This window comes from Protopterus annectens, chromosome 14.part0 (genome assembly GCF_019279795.1).
Source record: "Protopterus annectens isolate FY-2018-M chromosome 14.part0, PAN1.0, whole genome shotgun sequence".
Taxonomy (NCBI): Eukaryota; Metazoa; Chordata; order Ceratodontiformes; family Protopteridae; genus Protopterus; species Protopterus annectens.
This window is the reverse complement of record NC_056748.1, coordinates 487,032,918-487,057,400: the sequence shown is the minus strand read 5'-3', so window position 1 is coordinate 487,057,400 and position 24,483 is coordinate 487,032,918. Positions and strand designations below refer to the sequence as shown.

General features: G+C 45.1%; 1 protein-coding gene across 1 annotated transcript in view; it reads right to left on the bottom strand.

Moving 5' to 3' along the window:
- The window catches only part of ARHGAP19 (Rho GTPase activating protein 19), a gene marked incomplete in the record, with an annotated part of 961,985 nt that overhangs the window by 420,419 nt on the left and 517,083 nt on the right, over positions 1-24,483 (bottom strand). The window contains 1 exon segment of the mRNA XM_044056243.1: positions 1,045-1,242. Coding sequence (XP_043912178.1) covers positions 1,045-1,242 — 198 coding nt within the window.

Genomic DNA, 24,483 nt, shown 5'->3' with positions numbered 1-24,483 from the left:
ACTGACCCTATTCAAATGCAACTTGGACAAATGGATGGAAGACTAAATTCACCCAGGGGTGGCACCTATGTCCTTCCTGGGCAGAGGCAGTTGGTGTTTATCATAGACTTGCTCTGTGAATTACATCCATCTAACCAAGGACAATTGAGGCAACTCGAGATTAACATAGCTAGATTTATAAAGGCTCTAGGGCTGCTAGCTTAATAACCTCCTATGAAACTACGATTTTTTTTTAGGGGCTGGAAGGAAGAACTAAGGAAACTGGTTAAGTTGTTCTATAGCAAAGCCAAGAAGTCTGAAGTCTGGCAAAAACTGACAGGAGCAGTCAGTAAACAAAAAAATATACATCCAAAAGGTAGTGATTTCACCTCAAAAATATTGACAACCACCACATACACTTACCCCAGCCCTTGAGTCCAATTTATGAAAATTCTCACAAAAAAATTAGAGTAAAGGTTAAAATAATAAAGTTTACTCTTAAAGCAATACAATAGTCTTCCCACTGACAGACAAGTCACATGCTAGTCAAGAAAAAATTAATTGCCTAGAATAAAACAAACAGTTTTACACAAAAGTGCTGATTTAGTCATAAAATAAATTGTGGAAGGTTTTTCCCTGAAGGGAATTTTCCTGCTCCAGCAATGCAGAAACTCAAGCCAAACATAGATCTATGAAAGCTCACAAGAGGCGCACTCTTCGGCAGCAAGAAAGCTTAGAAGGGCTTAGCACACAGACTGATTTTCCCCAGCTCTAACTGAGCTCTCAACAGTCTGGGCACGTGGAATGTATCCTTAAGCTGTAGAAGTTGGACGGCTGTTATATCCTACTCAGGACAGAACCATCACATCTAAGGCTACTGGAGCAGTGATCAAATGATAAACATTAAAGCTATTTCTTCCCTAAAGTATGAAGAACAATCAGGTACTCTACTGACAACAGAAGTAACTCCCCCCACCCACAGTATGAAAAAAAAAAAAAAAAAAAAAAAACAGCATGTAGCAATAGCCAGCATTTGTGTTGCAGATGCACAGCTTTCTACATCACCTGTCTGAGGAGTTTTTTCTTTTTGGCAGACTCTGGCATGTTGTGGACATGATGGAAAAGCTCCTTCAGTGCTGCTTCTGTCCTCTGCTGGGTCTCCTCCGGCTGGGAAGATGATTCAGGATCCAACAGGTTTCTTTTTTGTGATTTAAACAGCAAGAAACTTCTGGACGTGCGTGATGAAAGTAATTCCAAGTCATCCTGTGCAATATCAAAAATATAAATCACTGTAGGAAATTAAAACATATATGGTATGATAATCATCACCTGCCCAACGCATGCAAAGTTGGGGTAGAGAAACAAGTCAATGAAAAAATAAATGACATTATTAAAAATATTTGCATATCAAACTTAGCAGTCATACATGGTACTTTAAAAACTGATCAGGTGGCAAAGCATGTTTGACTCTTTCAAGCAAGCTATACCAAAGTCAAAACCAGCAGATAAAACAAAGGTACTCATCAGTCACTCCATTATTACAAAAAAGGGCAGCAGCAAATGTAGCTCTACAATTCACAGACCTGGCTCCCCCAAGAACTGAAACTGTAGGTCAAAATGAATACAATCTGCCTTAGATTACCACGACTACTGCAGCATGTTGAGTTCACTGCTATATACCACAGATTGTAAAGCAATTAGATTATAGGCACTAGTAAAAAATCGGTTTCTGTTTTGAAGCACAATGAATACCGTAACAAAAAACCAAATAAATGAACAAAAGAGCCAAAGTCACGCTCTGCAGAGTTGGATTACAGATATCACAAGAATTCAGTTCAGAAACCATCCTCTGACTGTGCTTGAAGGGAAAGAGGCATGTAAGCCCAAGTAAACCACACCCTTGTAGTTCACCGATTTAGGACCAGACAACATAGATATGCAGATTCCAAACTTCTCTGTGGCCTGCTTGGCGGATATGGGTATTTTGAGACAATGTATTGTCTCATGTTCACTGACATCCTCAATCTTTAAAGTAACAGATACAATATGTGAAAAGTGTGCGTACACATTGTCACGGGAGGCTAAATTTTTTACAGTACAAGTACACATCAGGCTTGCTAGCTGTAGCTGAAGTACCTACCAAGGGGAGAAAACGCTGAGAGAAGAAAAGGAGTCACTTTTGTGATTTTAATATTTTCTTCTGATTTTTTATTAAGTTTTACTGCTCTGCCGCCTACTTTTTGACATTTTCTGGCTTGCTAAAGTTTATATCTGTAACAGCAACAGTACTTGGAACACATCTAGAGCCTGTTTACTGCATTTCCCGTGTTGCACTTAATTTAAAATCGTTTTTTGTCTCTCTAAAAACTGCATTTTACCTGATTTTGGCCTAGCACTCAAGTGTGGGGTCATTTATTGCACTGTTGTGATTATTTTTGCTGCTTGTGTATCTCTGTTACCTTTAAACTACAACAAAAAGAAAAAAAAATATCTTGCTTTTTTCCCACTTTCTGAAAGTTAAGAAAGTTCAGTTACAGATTTGCTGTTCTGAACTGTTTGGAAGTTTCTAGAAGGCCAGTACTTGCTTGGGCTAAAGGGAAGTCTCTGTGTTCACCAGTGGGAGTGGTTAACACTGAACAGCCTGCCTTGTCCCTGGAGGAGTGGTTACTGCCTAGAAGCTGTAGTTTTATTGGCCATTTTGGGTCAATTCTAAACTCCTTGATCTCTCTCTTAAAACCCTACAACTCTCTTTTTGCGCTGTTTTGCGCACTGAGCAGCTTCGGGCCGCGCCGCCTAAATGGGTTTAAACTATTCCAGACTCCACAAAGTCTGCTCTTCACTTTTTCCCTTAGAACTGTTCAAACTCTCAAAGCAATCACTCTGTTCTCTTTCTAAAGCCCTGCACTTGCTCAGCTCTTATAAGGAAACACTAACTAAAGCACTACACCACCCTCCTTTACTTCTCATAAGTATTAGGCTCCCGATTGGCCCTTCTTGATCAAGTGAAAAATCAGTTCCCTTCCCTAATCTGATCAGTAAAAAAAACAGTTCCCTATACTAATCTGGTATGTCCAAGGGTCAATTTCAAGGTTACTCTCCAGTCCAGCTGGTGAATCTGGGAATTTTGAGGCAATGTCACAATTGCCTTATGTACACAGACAACCCTCTCCTCCTTCCAACAATCCTCTCCTCCTTCCAACAAACTCTAATACATGTGAGAGATGCAGTTACACAGCCAAACTGGAGGCAGAGCTCTCTCAACCAAAGACTGGCACAGTCAGTCAGGAGGAAAAGGTAACCACCCACACCACAAATCCAGTCTCACACAGACCTATTGCATCTGCATACCCAACACAAACACACAAAAACATACTCGGAGGCTCTAAATAAAAATCTGCCTAAACAGCAAAGAACTCCTAAGCAGATATCCAAGCAACAGCCACCCCTCAACAATACCCATGAATCACATATCTCACAAAATCGGTGTGCCTCACAGTCACAGCCCTTAAGGCCAAACAACACACCAAATACACTTGTTATAGGGGACTCTATTGTCCGGCACACTGACGTCCCGCTCACCAGACTGAACAAGGAGAAGGTCAATGTAAGCTGCCTGTCGGGTGCCAGGATCCGCCACATAACGCAAGCACTCAGGTCACTCCAAAGCAAGTACAAGTATGACTCCGTCATTGTCCATGCTGGTGTGAATGACCTGAGACGTACCTCCCTGGACTACATGAAAAGAGACAAAGAGGAGCTCTCTGACCATGTAGCCCAGGCTGGTATGACCCTGACCTTGAGTAGCATCTTGCTCTCACCACGAATGATGCCACAGTATAAAGACAAAATGATCAATTTCAACAATTGGCTAAGGTATTGGTGTCATTCAAAGGGGATCCAGTGTCTGTCAGCCTGGGATGACATGCTCGACAAGCCACGTTGCTTCGCTAGGCACGGCTTGCACCAGTCACCCTTAGGCTTTCGTATACTGGCCAAGGCTCTTGCCACCCCCATAGTGCCTTTTTTAGGCAAGGCTCAAAGGACAAACCCACCTCCATAGACAACCCAAGGATAAAAAAACTAAAGGTAATGCTATTCAATGCCAGAAGTCTAAACCTCAAGATGCACGCACTCGAGGCTCTCCTCAGTATGGAGAAAATCAATGTCTGTGCTGTAAGAGAAACCTGGTTCAAGGCTCCTGAGAGCACCCCAGCACTACCAGGTTATAACTCATACCATGCATTTCCGCCCCAAAACTCGGACCGAAGCACAAAAGGAGGGGGGAGTATCTATATTCAAAGATACCTACGCATCCAGGTTAGTGGCACTGCACGAAGCATCGGAAACCATCCATGTGCAACTAACAGCGGGCAAAACTGCCTTTCAGTTTCCAGCCTGCTCCAGAACACCCTCCCTATTACAGGAACCTCACTTGGCATTCCTGAGAACACTGGAGAATATGCAGGTCTCTCCAAACACTACGTTATTGGGTGACTTCAACTACCCAAACATTGACTGGGAAAACTACTCAAGCCCAAACACCCTCGCCCAACGGTTCCTTGAATTTATAAACTCTAACGCGATGGAACAACTGGTCACCACTCCCAGAAGAGGGAACAACATATTGGACCTGGTTATCACCAACATGGGGACTCTATGTTCCACACCAGAGGTAAACCCCTCAATGGTAAGATCAGACCATAAACAAATTTCCCTGGACATCCATATCCCGTCCCCACCCCCAGCCAAGGAAATCACTGTAAAGAATTTCTCAAAAAAGCCAACTTTGCACTTCTCAAGACTGAGGTGGAATCCTTCAAAGCCCCCGGGCCAGAGGATAATACAGCCCAATCCGCAGAATCCTTTACAAATGCATTCTATGAGTACCTGCAGGAATGCATGGATCGTGCTATCCCAAATAAAACCAAGACTCACTCCTCCAAAAACAGGAGACCGGTCTGGTGGACCCCGGCCATAAATAAGCTATACAACAGAAGGAGGAAGCTACTACATGACAGAGCAAAATCCCAAAAAGGGAAGGCATCTCTGATCAGTATTAGCAAGAAAGTGCGATCCCTCATAAAATCATCAAAGGCCAGTTTCGAAAGAAAAATTGCCCTAGACACTAAATATAATCACAAGGCCTTCTTTAGTTATGTCAGGAATATGGGTGGAAACTCCCAGATATGCTCTGAATTGTTGCATAACGGTACAAAATATACCGAACCTACAGACATAGCCAACATCCTGACAGACAGATTCAGCTCAAACATCTCCCCCCCCTTCCCCCCAAAGGAGCAAATGCCTATCCCAACTGAATGTAACCTCCCTGACATCACAGATGCACAGGTGAAAGCTGCCCTCTCCAAAGCAAAAACACAGCATCTATGGGACCGGACGGTGTCCCAGTCTGTGTCTTACACGAGCTCCAAGAAGAAATGAACCCTCACATTAAGTCACTGTTCAAACTTAGCCTTACTATAGGATATGTACCCAAAGAATGGCGTACAGCTACAGTGGTCCCACTCCACAAAGGTGGTGCCACAACGGACCCCGGGAACTATCGCCCCATAAGCCTGACTAGTCTGGTCTGTAAAGCTATGGAGCGTATTATCATGGAACTCAAACAAAGACATTGGGAGCCGCCAGACACTGGACCCTACCCAATTTGGCTTTGTTAAGGGCAGATCTTGCCACTTAAACCTAGTTGATTTGTTTGAAACAGTTACCAAAGCCATAGATGAGGGCAAGGTAGTCCACACAGCCTACCTGGACCTCACAAAAGCCTTCGACACAATAACCCACTCGGGCATCATAAATAAGCTTACCAGCTTAAATATCAACCCCTATATCACAAGATGGGTTGCAAACTGGCTCAGAGATGGAACCCACATGGTCAGAATCGCAGGTGCCATGTCTGAATCCAAACCAGTTACAAGTGGCATCCCACAGGGCTCAGTTCTGGGACCTCTCTTGTTCGGTATATACTTCTCTGAGGCTCAGGCTAACACAGGGGGATTATGGCTGACAAAGTTTGCAGATGACTGCAAATTGGGGGCCATAACTGAATCTCCAGCTGACACAAGCATCCTCCAAAAGGGTCTCACAGAGACGGATGCTTGGTGCCATAGCCACAGCCTCAAGCTAAATGCTAAAAAGTGCACAGTCATCCCCTTTGGGAAAAACAAGGTGCCTACAAATTACCACATAGGTGGTAATCCATTAAGTACAGAAGTAGTAATTAGAGATTTGGGGACCAACGTAGATAGTAATCTCTCCTTTGATAATCACGTTGCCAAAGTGGTTAGAAAGACCTTCTATATAGCCCACCTTATCACGAAAGGGTTCGCATCTAGATCAAGAGAGGTCATTGTGCCCCTCGACTCGTCACTCATCAGGCCCATAATTGAATACAATGCCCCTTTTGGGATGTATCTTACCAGACACCTGCAGCAACTGGAGACACCCCAAAAGTACCTCACCAAGAGGATCATCGGCTACAAACAGATCTCCTATGCAGCTCGACTAAAGAAACTCCAGCTCTACTCAGTTGCTTACCACCTTCTCAGAGGCGATCTATGCCTGACGTACAAAGCCATGTCAAACCCAGAATTAATGGACATGCTCCACCTCAAAAATTCCAAGTCCCTTAGAGCTACACACTCCAGGGACTTAAACCTCAGCACAAAAATAAATAGGACATGCTGGAGGGACAGATTCATTTCCCAGAGGCTCCCCTCACTCTGGAATAGAATCCCAATTCATGTTAGACACAGTCCCTCACTGACCCTCTTCAAGCGAAATCTGGATGCGTGGATGGGAAATCGCAAATTCACCCCTGGGATCTCTTCTGTGTCCCTGCTAGACAGAGGCACAGTAAACTAATCTTAAACAGGTACCTTCTGTGACCTACTTTACAGAGGCACAGTAGGCTAATCAAATAGGGAGGCGGAAGCCAAATACACTATGGCTAGGCTTATAAATACCCTAGGGCAGATAGGTTCATAGGTAGATACTAGGCTAAGTCATCAAAACCACGCAAACAGCTCACACAACACACCGTGCCCACAACGTATGCTGACATGCTTAAATGCAATCTTTCTAAACAACAAAGATCTCCAAGACTGCCCACTGGCAAAACATATCCTCATTAAATCCCAAAACACTCAAAAATATCACCTAACACCACATATACAGTCACAATCAGTGGAGTCCCAAATACAAAGCCCAAAAGGCAAGGAAACACACTTTCCAGAATTTTAGACATAGGGACTCCATGGTAGATGCCCCTCTAACCAGGCTGAACAAGGAGAATATAAAGTAAAGTTTTGTACCTACCATAAATGTAGATGTTCGAGTGTTCATCCTGCTGCAGTCAACACACTTGGGGTTATCCTGTCGTCAGTCGGTGCCGCAGTCGGCCCGATTTCCAAAGTCTTGGTCCGACGTCGGATGCTGTCGCCTCTTCCCTGACGTCAGTGCGCCAGGGGTACATATATAGCAACAGACGCCATTTTCTTCAGTTTTTCTTGCCCCAGATGTCAGGTGCCCCCAAAAAGGTGATCCAAATCAGTACCAAAAAGTGAGAACACTGTACAGACATAAAAAACCCTTCAGCTATAAGCAAATACATCAGTAAGGCATAGCAGAGATTTAGCCAATAGATCAGAGGGGTTGGAGGGAGGGTAACCTGGACTGCAGCAGGGTGAACACTCAAACATCTACATTTATGGTAGGTACAAAACTGTACTATGTTCGTGTTACCCTGCTGCAGTCATCACACTTGGGTTGAGTCCCAAAGCTAAGGTAGGGTGGAGGCATTATAGAGGGTTAGAAGAGGCAATGAGTCCCTGCAGAACTGCAGTGGCGAAGCCTGCCCTGGACTTAGAATAAAGAGGTATGTGGTAGTGTTTGGTGAAGGTGTGTACAGAACTCCAAGTTGCAGCTTCTAAAATTTCCTTGGTAGGAACCCCTCCGAGAAAGGCCGTAGAGGTAGCTGTTGCCCTGGTAGAGTGGGATCTAATGGTAGGAGGAACTGGTTTCCCATGATGGATATAGCAGAAACGTATGCAATGGCCTATCCATTTAGAAATGGTTTGCTTGGAAATGACCCTCCCTTGAGAAGCTGTAGCATAGGAAACAAAGAGATGGTCAGTGTTTCTGAAAGCCTTAGTTTTATCCAAGTAATATCAAAGCTGCCTGCGAATGTCCAAGGAATGTAGGAGTCTCTCACCTTTGTTCTGTGGATTGGGGAAGAAAGTGGGTAGATGGATGGTTTGATTTAAAGCTATGCTGGAAACCACCTTAGGCATGAAGGAAGGATTAGTTCGTAAAGAAACTCTGTCTTGATGAAAAATGAGGAAAGGTTCCACTGCCATAAGTGCCTGTAATTCTGAAACTCTCCTAGCAGAAGTTATTGCCAGGAGCAGGGCAGTCTTCCAAGATAGGAACTGAAGGTCTGCAGAAAAAGCTGGTTCAAAGGAAGGTAATGTTAGTTTTTCCAGCACAAAGTTGAGGTCCCATGTTGGTGTAGGAGCTCTTCTAGGTGGTCTAATGTTTTTTGCCCCTCTGAGGAACTGCCTTAGGAGTGGATTTGAAAATAAAGGTGGATTTGTGTCGTAGTGAGCTGAAATAGCTTAAGCATGGATTTTAATTGAGAAGGAAAGTCCTTTATGCAGCATCTCAGCTAAATACTGCAAAATGTGAGGCATATAAAGCTGAGTTGTGTCTTGGCCTTTAGCTTGGTTCCAAGCAGAAAACCTTTTCCATTTGTCCGAGTAAGCCTTCCTGGTGCTTGGCCTCCTGGCTTCTAGAATAACATCCAGTACTGCTTGTGAAAGAGGGGCTGGTTGGCTGCTTAATTGATTTGCCATGCAGCCAGGTTTAAGGTTTTGATCCGGCTGTGCAGAATCTGCTGGTCTTGCTGAGTGAGCAAATGAGGTATTTGAGGCAATATCCATGGTGGGCTGTGAGCCATATTCTTCAATAGTGGGTACCAGTGCTGGAGTGGCCAGTCTGGGCCTATGAGAATCATTCGAGGTTTCTCCTTTTTGACCTTCAAAAGAACCTTTGTGAGAAGAGGTAATGGAGGAAAGGCATATGCTGTCAGGTTTTTCCAACTGAAGGAGAGAGCATCCACTTTCCAAGCTTGTTGGTGGAATGTCCTTGTACAAAATTTTGTCAGCTGGTAGTTTTAAGGACTGGCAAACAGGTCTATATTTGGTAGGCCCCATCTTTAAATATTTGAGGGTCTAGTTTCCACTCGTGGGGATCTTTGATGTTTCTGCTTAGGTCGTCTGTATTTTTCTGTCCTGGCAGGAAGTGAGCTTGTAACTGGACTTAGTAGGTCAGAGCTGTGTTCCATAAGATTATTGCCTGCCTGCAGAGAGGATAGGAATGTATGCCCCCCTTGTTTGTTTATGTACCACATTACTGTGGTGTTGTCCGTCTTTATTGCCAGTTGTCCAGGCTGTAGTAGATCCTTGAAGGCTGTCAGAACTTTCTGTACAGCTAGCATCTCTTTTTGGTTTATGTGCAGTTTTCTTTGTTCTGCAGTCCATTGGCCTTGAATGCATTGCCCTGCCATGTGAGCCCCCCAGGCATAGTCTGAAGCATCTGTTGTGATAGTTTGCCTGGGTGGGGGCAATGTGAAAGGCTGACCCTTGTTGAGGTGACATGCCTGTGCCCACCATAGAAATTCCTGTTGAAGGTAGGGCAGGAGAGATATCACTGTGTCCAAGCTGTGGCTGTGTTGAGACCATACACTTTTTAGGTACCACTGTAATTTCCTCATATGCATTTTTGCAAATGGTATTATCAGAATGCAAGATGCCATGAAGCCCAAAGCCTGCAGAATTTTTCTTGCAGTTAATTGGGTCTTCGTTGCCATTGTCTTGAAATATTGAGTTAGTTGTAATTGCTTGTCTTGTGTAAAATAAGCCTTCTGGGCCGTTGTGTCCAAGCTGGCACCCAGGAATGTCATTTTTTGTGAGGGTACTAGTTTTGACTTCTTTTCGTTTACTGTGTACCCCAGACAGTTTAGAAGAAGCTTCACAAAAGCCAGATGTTGTATGAGAATGTCTTTTCTTTCTGCTTGGATGAGGCAGTCGTCCAGGTATGGATATATTTGTATTCCTCTTTGTCTGCAGTATGCAATCACTGGTGCCAGGCATTTTGTGAATACTCTGGGCGCAGTAGATAAGCCAAAGGGCAGTGCAGAGAATTGATAATGGGTTGAGCCTGCAATGAAACGGATGTATCTTCTGGAACTTTGTCTGATAGGGACATGCAGGTATGCCTCCTTGAGGTCCAACGTTACCAGCCATGCTTCCTTGCTCAACATGGGAAGTAGCTGCTGTAGTGTTAGCATCTTGACTTTGGGAACTTAAGTGCTTAGAATTGAAAGGTCCAGAATTGGTCTCCAAGCATTTTCTTTCCTGGGTACTAGGAAGAGTCTTGAGTAAAATCCTTGGCCTTGCTCTTGAGTTGGTACCCTTTGGATGGCTCTCATGGCCATGAGAGCTGAAATTTGCTTTTGAGCCTCTGCCCTTTGATTTTGTGGCAGGTTTGGCATTCCTCTTTTTATTGGTAAGGTGTGAAAGTGGAATCTGTATCATCGCAAAATTATGTCTAGGACCCATTTGTCCTTTGTGACCATGTGCCAGTTGCCTACAAATATTGCTAGTTTTCCCCCCAGGGGGGCTGTCAAAAGAGCTTTGTTTGGCCAGCTGAGGTGCAAGTCATTGAATTTGCCTTCTGGTGGCTTGAGGCCTGTCTTCTCCTCCCTTCTAGGTTGGAGTGGTCCATTGGCAAGGTTTATACTGAGCTTGCGGTTGTCCTCTGCCCCTTGGGCACCTGTATTTACCCCTCTGAGGCCTGTCAGTGGCTGGAAAGGACCAATTTTTAGTTGGCCAGTTTCGGCTGAAGCGAGGGGGTTGTACCTGTAGGAAATCTTTGACTGTCTGCATTGATTTTGCCTTATCTTCCATTTTCTTTAAAACTTCTTCTGCTTTAACACCAAAAAGAACATCCTGCTGCAAGGCAGCATCTAGTAGTTTTGCTTTAACATGTTCAGGAAGACTTTGTTCCTTTAACCAGGCATGCCTATGTATAACTGATCCAGTGACAGCTGCTCTGCAGGAGGCCTCCAAAGAGTCAAACCCACATTGTAAGGTATGTTTGCCCACCTGCTCGGTGGCGTGCAACAAATCCTGTACTTCTTTTAATTCAGGTTGTTGAGGAAGGGTTGTTATCTTTTGTTTTAACTGAGAGATCAGAAATTGCTGATACTTAAGCATATGAAATTGACAGTTTAGAGCTCTCATAGCTAAAGTGGCTGAGGTGTAAACCTTTTTATCCCATCTGTCTAGTGCTCTTGAATCCCTTTCAGAAGGTACTGGATTTTTAGCCATGGAAGCCTTAGCCCCCCTTGGGACCCTGGGAGATAGTCACTGGGTCAGCTACTGGGCTTTTGTAAAGGAATTTATGGGAATCAGGTACTCTGTAGTATCTGTCAGGCTTGGCCGGGGCAGGAGGCAGAGAGTCAGGGTTGAAATTGGATTCTAAATAAACATAATCCACAATGTCCAAAACAGGAGGGATGGCTAGAGGTCTGTGTTGGGGGTGTAAATGAAACTCTCTGAGCCTTTTCTTGGAATCAGAGTAATCCTGACCTTCCCAGTGGAAATGTTCCCTCATAGTGTGTAAAGTTTCCCCAAAAGAGTAATCTTCTGGAGGGGAAGCTGAGGGAATAGAGTCCTCAGCATCAGAATCTTCATAAGGAGAGAAGGAATAGTCTTGGTCTTCAGAGGAATCCGAAGAAATGGACAGTTGTTCAGAGGAAGCAGATTCTTCCTCTTGTCTGGGCCTTTTGTCAGGAGGAGGCTGGGAACCCCTGATAAGAGAAATCAGATCTTCAGCCATCTTGAGCATCGTTTTCTTAGGCATAGGGCCTTGAACAGGAGACTGAAGTGAAGCCTTTTTCGATTTGGAAGGAGTCTTCGATTTTGAAAACGTTTTAACTGTAAGAGTCGTTGGTCTGAAAACGCCTTCAGAAAGCGAAGGTGTTTCAGAAGTACCGGCGTCCTTGCAAGGTAAGTCATCGGTAGGGCCTGAAGTAAAGGCTGCGTCGGCCTAGTGCATTCCGTCAAAATATCCGTAGCGGTCTCGGGTTCCTCAACTGCGGTAGTCAGAGGCTGCGTCGGAGCCTCACTGATAACCGGAGAACCGGAGACCGGATCAACAGAGGCCTCGGAATCGGGCTTAGGCCTGGGCTGTTGATCCTTTTCCCTGCGCTTTTTGTGCACACCATAGTCGGTAGCTCCGACGGCATGTTATAATTAAATTTTCTGCCAAAAAAGTGTCGTGCGAAATCAAATCATCTTATAATAGTATGTTTATTAAATCTAGCACAAAAACGACAAGAAGTGACGTCTTGATCAGGGCCTAGGCAGGGTATACAATAAGAATGAAAATCCTTATGAGGTATTTACTTCCCACAAGAAATACAATTGTTAACTTTTTCTGACATCGGTCTGAGGCAAGAAAAGTTTCCCCAACGGGGTACTTAGCTTTATAGAAGACTTCGGTCTGAAATTCGAATTCGAAAATCTCAGGAGTCGGCGGACCGGCACTTGTGAACTGCTTCTGCTTCGGGCACCGTGCGGCAAAAAAGACTGAAGAAAATGGCGTCGGTTGCTATATATGTACCCCTGGTGCACTGACGTCAGGGATGAGGCGACAGCAACCGACGTTGGACCAAGACTTTGGAAATCCGGCCGACTGCGGGACCGCCTGACGACAAGATAACCCCAAGTGTGATGACTGCAGCAAGGTAACACTATGAACATCTGTTAGTTGCCTATCTGAAGCCAGGATCTGCCAAATTACACATGCACTCAAGTCATTACACCACAGATACCAGTATGATTCCGTCATAGTCCATGCAGGTGTAAATGAACCAAGACATACCTCCCTGGACTATGTGGAACTCTTTGACCACTTGTCTCAGGCTGGTATGAGCCTAGTATTAAGCAGCATATTTTTTAATTTTATTTATTTATTTTACATTTGCTTACCGGGAAAATCCAGCTGGACTAGGTCCATTTTCAGTGGAGGCCTGGGGAGAAAAGCTCCACAATTAAGAAGATTTTTATATAATGAGAAATATACAAACTGGTAATACAGAAACTTATTTACAAGCAGAGATATTCATAACTTTGTTAACTTTTAGTTATGTACTCACCATAACTTCAGATGTTTGGGATCCATCTCGCCTACATTCTGAATGATGGGTTCGGAGCCGATCCCTCGGCTCCGACTGCGCTTATGCCAAAGAGCGAAGTCTCTTATTGGCTGAGCTTATTATATCCCAGGATGCACCACTACCATTCCCCCAGATCTAGTTTGTCCGCATACATGCACACATGCATACCCTGCTTATATAACATCGTCAGATGAAACAAGATAAAAACAGTAGAGCTCAAAACCGTTCAATCTCTTCTGATCTGCAAGGCAGGGGGAAGGAGGGTGGGTATCAGGAATGTAGGCGAGATGGATCCCAAACATCTGAAGTTATGGTGAGTACATAACTAAAAGATGTTATGTGATCCTATCTCGCCTACATTCTGAATGATGGGACAGCGTCCCTAGCACCTGAATCCTGGGTGGCTCACTGGAAAACACTCCTGAGTACCGTGGAACCAAATGAAGCTCGTCCTTTAGAGGCCACATCCAATTTGTAGTGGGAAATGAAAGTGTGCGGATTGGACCAAGTAGCCGCAGCACAAATTTCCGAAATAGCGAGCTTGGAATGAAAAGCTATAGAAGTAGCCATAGCTCTGGTAGAATGAGCTTTGATAGATGATGCAAGTTGCTTATTCGAAGAAGAATAGGCCTGAGTTATGCAATCTCTGATCCATTTTGAGATTGTAGCTTTTGTGATGGTTTGGCCCAATTTATTATCTGAGAAGGACACAAACAACTGGTCTGACTTACGAAGTTGCTGAGTCCTGTCTAAATAGAAGCGTAATTGCCTGTGAACATCCAATTTATGGAGAGTGTATTCTGCTTCATTAGAGAATTTTGGAAAGAAAACTGGTAGTTCTAGAGATTGTTGAAGACAGAAACTAGAGCAGACCTTTGGGACAAAGGATGGATTAGGCCTAAGAGATACTCTATCTTTGTGGAAAATCAAATACGGTGGTTTAATAGACAGGGCTTGAAGCTCTGAGACCCTTCTTGCCGAAGTAATAGCCACTAAAAATGCCGTTTTCCATGACAGATATTTTAACTTCATGCGTAGCAGCCGGTTCAAAGGGGAGATGTTAATGCGCAGCACCAAATCAAGATCCCACGGAGGTGCAGGATGAAAAACTGGTGGTCTTAACAGGCTCGCACCTTTAATGAATGTTTTGCATAATCTGCTGCTCATCAAAGGAGGATCCGTGGATTCATGGAATTTAGAGATAGCAGCTAGTTGAACTTTAATAGTTGAGACAGAAGATCCCTGATTAAATAAGGATGTTAAGAATTTCAAAACCTCTGGGACAGGAGCAGTGATAGGGTCTAAGCCCTTGAGTTGAGCCCAGATAGCAAACCTCTTCCACTTACTGAGGTACAATTTGTTAGTGGTAGGTTTGTGGGCGAAGATAAAATGTGAACAACTTCCGGGTCTAGTGTGTGACTTCTAACTAAAGTTGGAAGTGGAGGAGCCAAGCTGTCAATTTCAGAGATTGAAGGGACTGATGCCAATGTCCCGACTGATGGATTAGCAAATCCGGGATCATGTCTAAGGTCCACGGATCGTCCACTGCATGCTTTTTCAGGTAAGGAAACCATATCTGACGAGGCCAGTATGGGGCAATCAGAATCATTGAAGACCCTAGCTGAGAAGCTTTTGAATAACTTTGGGAAGGAGTGGAATTGGAGGAAAGGCATAAAGCAACCCTGTTGGCCAAGGTTGCTAGAGCATCCATGGCTGGTACTTCCTGATGTGGAATCAAGGAGAAGAACCTTTGGCACTTGGTGTTTTGTGGAGTCGCAAATAGGTGCAGCAGCGTCCCCATCTCTTGAAAACCTGGGCTGCTACTGCGGTTTAGAGACCATTCGTGAGGAGAGAGAATTGTCCTGCTTAATTTGTCCGCCAATACATTTGACTTTCCGGGATGTGGGTCGCTACCAAGAAGCGGTTGGTAGCTACAGCCCATTCCCACACTCTCATGGCCTCTCTGCAAAGGGGATACGATCTGGTCCCTCCTTGTTTGTTCAGATACCAAACCACCGACATGTTGTCTGTGTGGATGGCGATGATGCCCTGAGGAAGGAACTTGTGTAAGGCCTGTAGGGATAGAAGTACAGCCCTCATCTCCAACACGTTGATGTGGAGAAGAGCTTAGTCCGGAAGCCAGGATCCCTGAACTAGCCTGCCCAGACAATGCCCCCACCCTATCTGGGAGGCATCTGTCGTCAGGGTAACCGCTGGAGGGGGGAGAACAAAGGGTTTTCCCTGATCCAAGTTGGATGTCTGAAGCCACCAGCGAAGGTCCCTTTTGCATGTTTCCGTAATCATGATGTGATGATTGAGGGGAAGATCTTGGAAGGACCATTGAGTTGATAAGAGCCACTGAAGAATCCTCATGTGTAACCTTGCTAGAGGAACTAAAAGTACCGTGGCAGACATTAAGCCTAGAACCTGTAGGACCATCCTGGCTGGGGCTTTGGATCTTGAGATCAGAGCTAGAACTTGGCCCTGTAAAGTTCGAATCCTTTCGGCAGGAAGAAAGACACGCATCAATCTTGAGTCTATCTCTGCTCCTATAAACTTTATGCTGAGAGGGCAGCAAGACAGACTTTGACCAATTGAATGTAATCCCTAGGGAAACACCCAGGAGATGGTGGCTTTGAGGTTGTCCATAAGTAGATGCCTGGTGGTGGCAGTCAGGAGCCAGTCGTCGAGATAGGGAAACACTTGGAATCCAAGACTCCTCAGGTGAGCCGTCACTACTGCCAAACACTTGGTGAACACCCTGGGGGCTGTGGTGAGACCAAAGGGCAGAGCACAAAATTGGTAATGACTGGTTCCCAGGCTGAAGCGCAGATACCTTCTGGGCGCCTGATGTATCGGTATGTGATAATAGGCGTCCTTGAGGTCTATGGAGCACATCCAAACATCCTTCTCCAACAACGGGAGAATGGATTGTAACGTGACCATTCGGAATTTGGATTTCGTGACGAATAGGTTTAGTCTGCTGAGATCCAATATTGGTCTCAGGTCCCCTGTCTTTTTTGGCACTAAAAAGAACCTGGAGTAATTTCCTGATCCGATTTGGTCTGTGGGGACCGGTTGGATGACTCCTTTTTCTAGCAGCTTTGAAGCTTCTGCGGCTGCTATTTCCCTTTGACTGGGTGGTGGGTCCGGGATTCTCTTGGGCGAAGGGGGTAAGGACTTGAATGGGATGGTGTAACCTCCGGCAATTATCGAAGCACCCATCTGTCCTGAGTGATTGACTCCCAGGCTTCTAGGTGCTTGGCAAAGCGACACCCGACTGGCTCGAGCAGCACAGCCGGGCAATCCCTCATGTTGTATGGGAGGCTGAAGAGCCACGAAAGGACTCGCGGTCTCCAGAATTGCGGGGCCCTCTGCCGCCTCTGGGACGGCGTCTCCCTGAAAAATTTCCCCGCCCTCTGCCTCTGGGCGGGGAATCTTCCTGCTGTTGGGAGAAAAACTTGCGAGATTTTGAACCACATTTTCCCCTCCTTTGGCCTTGGGGTAAGGCCGAAGGGAGTGGAATAACGGGCCCCTCGGCAGATAACGTTTTTCCCTCTTGCTCACAGCGGGTAAGGGTGTCTTTCACCTTGGGTCCAAACAATGAGGACCCATCAAAGGGAGCGTCGGCGAAGGAAGACTTGAAGGCCTCCACAAACTGACATAAGCGGAGCCAGGCTTGTCTCGTGAGCAACGCCTGTGCCTGCCGCTCTACCCGCCTTCGGCCGCTTAAGAAATGAGCCTCATGGACGAGTTAGCAATTGGCGTAAGGATAGCCAACTGAGAGCTAACGGACTGGGCTAGCTGCTCAGGTAGGTTACCCGAGAGGAGTCTGACAACTCCTTGACCAGATCCCTCTGAAGCCTGGTAAAATGTGCCAAATAATTCAGAGACCTTAAAGTAAAGGCCGCTGAAGTCAGGGTGCGCTTCCGTACCTATCCATACTCCTAGACTCCTTATTAGGAGGATGGATGGGCGTTGAAGCCTCTGCCACGTCCTGTTGTGTAGCAGATGCCACCACCATGGCATCTACAGCCACGCCTTTAGTAAGGAACTCCTTCTCGGGGAGCAGATAAGAATTTGTTTGGGCGAGAAGGGACTGGTTCCACGGTATCCGGGTGTTCCCCGCCCTTGACAAACTAAATCCAGAAGCTCGTCGAAGGGCGGAGACACCCAGGAGGCGGAGGCTGAGCCCCAAAGGCCTTGAGGAGCACTGATTCGTCCGCAGAGGGGGTTTGGACATCCAGCCGCCTCGTTGTTTGAGGATCTCTAAGATGTCTGCAAAGGAGACATCGTCCGAGGACGACAGGGACCCCTCCGCATCATCCATATCCGTGTCGATGTAATAGACTCGGGAGTCCACGTGCTTCCTCTTGCACGATCTCTTCCTTGGGGGTTCCTCTGGAGATGACTCTGAAGAACCCTCAGGTAGAGGAACCCCACTGGGGGTAACCTCAGGCCTCGGGGCTCCGCTGGCTATGGACAGGGAACTGCCAAAGACCCAGTCTCCACGCCCAGGGAAGGTGCTGGTAGAACCGGAGAGATGGCGAAGAGGATTTGGCCAAGGCACTCCTCATGGCCCTGAAAGCGGACCCCAGAATCCTGGGAGCATCCGGTCTCCGGGGCCATGATGGCAGGCGGAAGTCCCAGCGAAGCACCGAGAGGGAGGCTCGGAACCGAAGCAAAGGTCCCGAAACATCACCCTCGGGTCCAGCCGAAGAAGTCCAGCGTACCAAACTCGGACCCGAGGCCGGGTTGGAGTAAGGGTCGGAGCCGACCCTGAGATCTCCACCGGCTCCAGGAGCACCCGCTCCGGCGGAGCAGCAGTCGGAGGAGGAATGGCAATGGGGTGGGTCATGGTCATCGGCTCCGAGGCCAACTGGGTCGGAACGAAACAAATTTTTGGAAGACTGGGGACTGGAAAAGTCTTTGGAGCACCCTGTCTATATCAGAATCCGACATTCTCGAAGACCGAGAGGAAACAGAGCGGGTTCGAAGACCTCTCCCTCGGCCCCACGGGACTAGGGGACCCGGCTCGAGGCGACTCGATGAGAATCGGCGCGAGGAAACACACACACCAGATTCCATCGGTGCGAGGTAGACTTGGCCGAGGAGGAAGTGTCTGGCGGCGACCCTTGTCGGCTCCGAGAGCAGTGGAGCCGACGAAGGTGACCCGCCTCTCGATGCCCTAGCCATCGGCTCCGAAGCCCGAGGAGTCGATACTGGAGGCATCGAGGCAGACCGTTCCGACCTCGGCTCCGAAGTCTTTGGAGCCGAAGGAGAGGCCTGCCTAGGTCTCTTGGCAGTCGGGTCCGACGGACTGGTCGGAGCCGAAGCCCTTTTCTTTTTGGCAGGAGTCGGAGAGGAAGCCAAGGCTTCTTCGAAAGAGGGTTTAATCAAGCCTTTGAGAATCAATTTATTTTTCCTCTCCTGGAGGACCCTAGAGGAAAAGGCGTGACATACGCTGCATGACTCCTGCAAGTGCTTTGCCCCTAAACAATACACACACAGTAGATGGTCATCTGTAACAGACATCTTAAAAGCACATTTAGAACATTTCTTAAAGCCCGAAGGCCTATGGGGTTGAGACATGTTGATACACAAATCTAGTCACTCTGACAGGAAAGTACACTAAATTTTAACTACTGATATAAGCTTACAGTAATAAATAAATAAAGCCGACTCTTCCTGTAAAAAGAACAGGTAACTCTAATCCAATTCGAACAACTATTAGAGACCCTGTAATTAAATATTAACAGTCCGGGAAGGCCCTGAATGGAGGGGGGCCGAAAACAAACTGAACTCAATCACACACAACAAATCCAAGTCCAAATCATACACAAAGTTAACGATAGCTGTTAAAACAGCTTTTGTGAGAAAAAACAGCGAAAAACTGACAGAAAAGTTAGTTTAATAAACTACTTAGCCCAGCCAGCTCGAGACCACGTCTTCGCAGGGAAGCGGCAAACGAGATCTGGGGGAATGGTAGTGGTGCATCCTGGGATATAATAAGCTCAGCCAATAAGAGACTTCGCTCTTTGGCATAAGCGTGCCGAGTCGGAGCCGAGGGATCGGCTCCGAACCCATCATTCAGAATGTAGGCGAGATAGGATCACATAACATCAATAGTTAACAGGCATTGTAGGACTGAGATACAGTTTGAGTAATATTTACAAAGGTTCAGACAGATATATTCAGAAATTAGTTCACAAATAGTTAACAGGTTTTGCAGGACTAAAATTACACTTAGAAATAATGTTTACAAAGGTAGTGTGTACTGCTTATAGTTTTAGTAAGTACGCACAGAAAGGAGCACAAAGAACAGTTTGGTATATTATAAGAGTCAGTATTTCTATGTGAATAGAATGGTGTGTATTTTAGACTGGAGTAGTTTGGTAGAAGAGAAGAGAAGGTATAGAGATTGTCAAGTGATACATGGGCAAATCCAAGTTGTCCTGAGATGAGATTTGAGTAATTTTTTGAAGTTTGTATTTGTTGTTGTGGAGGTTATATTGGTGGGGGAGATTGCTCCATTTTTTAGCTATGATGTGATAATAAAGGGCTTTTCCTGCAGTGTTGTTAGCAGTAACACTGAGGAGGGGTTTATTGGATGAGCGTAGAGGGCAACTGGAAGGGTAGGAGGTTATTAGCTGTCTGAAGGCTGGAGTTTTGTCTGGGTGGTTTCTGATGTTAAAGACGTAGGTGAGTTGTTGGTAAGTTAGTAAGTTAGGAAATTCAAGCCATTGAATTTCTTTTAGTACTTGGCAGTGGTGAGTTCTAAAGGGGGAATTGTTGGCAAATTTAGCTATTTTGTTGTAGCATGACTAACTTATCTAGATCTGATTTTTTAGTGTGGGTTAGGATTGGTGCAGCATAAGTGTTGATAAGGAGGTGCGTTTGAGCTAGAGTGATCCGTGCTTTTGCCGTGAGATGGTTCTCATTTTCTTATGAACTTTTTAAATGGTTTGTGCTATGTGAAGACCAAATGATAGGTTGTTGTCTATTTCAATTCCTAGGAGTTTTGTGTGGGTGGATGGAGAGATGATAGTGCCATTCCTAGATGAGATAGAGAAAGTGGTGGAGGAGGATTTTGTTTTATTAGGTGTGAACAGCAAAAGTTTGGTTAGGATTAAGAATCAGTTGGATGTCAGTGATCCAAATTTCGATAGCAGAGAATAATTCCTGGGCTAGTTGTAGGGTGCTGACAGATGGGGCTGCACAGATGAGAGTGGAATCATCTGCATACTGAATTGGTGAGGCTTGCTTGGAGGAGGTATATAGATTGTTTGTGAAGATAAAGAGTAGTGGGCCTAGTATTGAGCCTTGAGGTACTCCTTTAGAGTTAGGGAGAGGAGGGGATAGCTCATTGTGCCATTGTACAGACTGTTGTCTGTTTGATAGGTAGCTATTGAACCAGGAGATGGGTACAGGAAGTAAAGGATAGAGAATGAAGTGTGCCCAGTAGTTTAGGGTGTGAGACCATGTCGAAAGCTTTTGAGAGGTCTAAAAAGGTAGCAGATACATAGTTGTTGTTTCTATATTGACTAACCAGGTCGGTGAATGAGAGAAGAGCAGAAGTTGTACTATGGTGAGGGCGGAAACCGTGCTGGGTGGATGAGAGAAGCTTGTTTGTGTCTAGGAATTGCATAACTTGTGAGCGTATGAATTTCTCTAGGAGCTTAGATAAGGGGGAAAGAATAGCCATCAGCCTATAGTTGGAAAAGTCATAAGATTTACCTCCACTGTGAAGAGGTATAATGTAAGATATTTTCCATAGTTGTGGTACATAAGCTTCCTGAATGGACCTGTTTATTAGGAGTGATACTGGGTAAGAAAGAGAGTCAGTTGCTATTCTTAGGAAGTTAGTGGGTATACTGTCTGCAGCTAGTGTGGTAGGTTTTAGTTTGAGGAGGATGTTTCTAACTTTTGATGTAGGGACTGGAGAGAGGGAGAAGGATGGTTGGTTGGTAGTATTGCCAGGAGTGTTCCCAGCAGTTGTGATAGATGAGGTATTAGTGTTTGTTAACTGGTTGGACAGAGTTTGGATTGAGTTTGTGAAGTGAGAGTTAAGCTGGCAGGCTATATCTTTACTGTTAGTATATGGGAAGGTGAGGGTGGGGGTAAGCAATTGTTTCAGGTTTTAGTAAGGAGTTGATAGAATGCAAAAATTTGGGGGGATTTTTTGAGTATTTGTTTTGGAGACCTAGGAAGTAGTTTTGCCTAGTTTGGTTTGTACTTTGGCGAAGTTCCTAAGTAGTTTATACTTTTGCTTGGTATGATCAGAGTTGTCTTTTTTCCATTGCTTCCAGGTCTTGTCTCTGTTTTTTTTTCAGCAATGCCAAATTAATAAGCCTACCAACACAGCAAAATCAACTCAACTGAACCTCAAAATGTTACTGCTCACTGCCAGGAGCCAAAACAAAACATTACACTTCTTCCAAACCTTCCTCACCACTCAAGAATATAGACATCTCTTCAGTTGCTGAGACAAGGTTTTAAAGTTACAGAAAGTACTCCAGTAATGCAATGTTTCAGTGCCTACCACACTTTTAGAACAGCAGCTGCATAGAGAGAGGCTAAGGGTGGAGGTGTCTCAATATACAACAAGTGTACTTCTGGATTGGTTAAACAAGATGAAGAGCTGGAGTTTCTCTATGTGCAGATCATGAGATAAAATCCCGTAACATATCCTAGCTAGCTACAGGTCACTTTCCATGTTCCAAGAAATTCACAGTGCACACCTACACCTAAAGGAGACACTTATAACTGATCACCCTACTCATGGGGGACTTTAAATTACCCCTCTACAGACTGGAAATCCTACATGGCCTCAGAACTGCAGGCACAGAGATTCCTGAACTTTGTAAAAACAAACATCCTTGACCAGTCAGTAAATATGTCCACTGCAGGCTCTTCTCCCCAAATGTTACATCTTCCCTGTTAAGGTATGACCATAAAGCTGTCTCCTTCAAAATCAAATTTAACTCAGCACCCCAGTAATTATTAGAAGTTATCCAAAGGCAAATTACGTTTTATCAAGTGATACTTTTGTCTAATAAAGCCAATTATGAGGTTAAGACAACCTCCCAGGCAAAAGACAACCATAAAGCCTTCTTCAGTTATTTAAGAAACCTCAAAGGTGGCACACAGCAATTTGCTGAACTGGTGCTTAATGGTGCAACATTCACTAAGCCAGGCAATATAGCAAAATTGTTGTCTGAGAAATTCAGTCCCAACCTTACCCCCACTCACCATCAGCCCCCCCCCCCCCCACTACCCTCAAATATAACCATTCCAATTAGAAACAGTGTGTTCTGGCTACAATTTGTAAGGTTAAGAAAGCAGCCTCAATGGGCCCAGATTTTCTGCGATGTCTCCTGAATAGTCTAAAATATGACTTATCGGGGGGCACAAAAGCCACTATTTAACTACAGTCTCAAAACAGGCTTTCTGCCATGAGACTGGAGGACTGCAATGGTTATCCCCCTTCATAAGGGCAGACTATCAACAGATCCCGGAAAATACAGACCATTAGTCTGACTAGTCTTATTTGCAAAGATATGGAAAGAATTATCATGGAAAAAGACTTTGGAGACCTCCAGTCACTGAATCCATCCCAGTTTGACTTTGTCAAAGGAAGGTCATATCTACTTAACCGCCTAGCTTGATATGGCTACAGCATTTGATACAATACCCCACTCTAGTATTCTTAAAACTTACAGCATTAGGGATAAACCCCTGTTTAATGCACTGGATAGGCCCCATGAAGTTAGGATCAGTGAGATCCCCCCCACAGAGAGCTGGTCACCAGTGCTGGAGCCACTATTCTTTGGCACCTGTTTCTCAAAAGTCAAAGCCAATGTCAAAGGCCGCTGAATGACCAAGTTCACAATTGACTGCAAACTGGAAGTTGTCACAGAATACCCCCTACACCCGATGCAAACACCCTACAGAAATGTCTAACAGAGACAAAGGACTGATTTTAAAGCCATGGTTTAAAACTTAATGCCAAAAAATGTATTGCAGTACCTTTTTGGAAGTCAGCCACTACGGGAACTATGTCATCGATAAAACACCCCTAAGAGTAGACTCACTAGCCACAGATTTGAGAGCTCATGCAGGTAGTAACATAGCCTTTGACCAACATGTGTCCAAGATAGTAAGAAAATCCTTCTATGCTGGTCAACTTGCTTCTGAGCCCAGAAATGTCATTGTACCACTGTATTTGATCCTCATCAAACCCACCATAGATACAATGTCCCCTCTGGTATGTAACTGACCAAACATATGTAACAACTTGAACATCTGCAAAGGTTCCTTATAAAAAGAATACAGGGCATAAACACAATGTCCTATGTGGCTCATCTCAAAGGCCCAGCTCTATACTTCTTCTCCTACAGACTACCGAGATGTGCTCCATGCTTGGCTTAGAAGGCATCCTTGGATGAAGCTCTGATGAACCTTTTTGCACTTCCACAAAGCAAACAGCATTAGAACTACTATATCCAGTGACCTACATTTTCCTTGAGATATAAATAGGACATGTTGGAGAGACAGATATGCATCTCAGAATTCCCAGTGTCTGGAATACGCTCCCCATCCATGTGGAACAATATCCCTCCCTAACTCTACTTGGGCACAACTTGGACTATTGGATGGGAAATTGGAAATTCACCCTTGGTCTGGCACCCATGTCTCTCATGGACAGAGGCAGCCAGTCAATCATGTCATAACCAAAAAAAAAAAAAATAAAAAATACTCTATACAACTGTCTAAAACGCAAAACTTGCAGATCACATTTGGGTTGCATAGCTAGACTTACAAAGGCCCTAGTGGTCATCAGCCTACTATACACCTATGAACCCATAAACAACAGGATTTAGGTTACCAGAGGCTATGTCTTTCAAATTTCTGAGCAAGGTCAGCTCCATATTGTGTGACCAAGCCAATGAAGGCTCCAAACTGAGTGAACTATACAAGATGGTAGGCCTGCCACAAAAATGATTCCACTGCCTGGGAGTACTTCTATGGCAGGTGGTGTACTTTCTTAAAGCATAGGTTTTGCACACTGGTTAACAGAAGAGGTTCCAGTAGTGGAAAGCTACTGCAAAAGTTATGCCCTTCCTTCTTGCTTGATCTTCTACAGCTTTTCCTTCACCTGCAACTCAAACAAGGATAAAATGAGTCCTGATATGAGGGATTAGTGACAGATTCACTGAACACAAAATGTACATTAATTT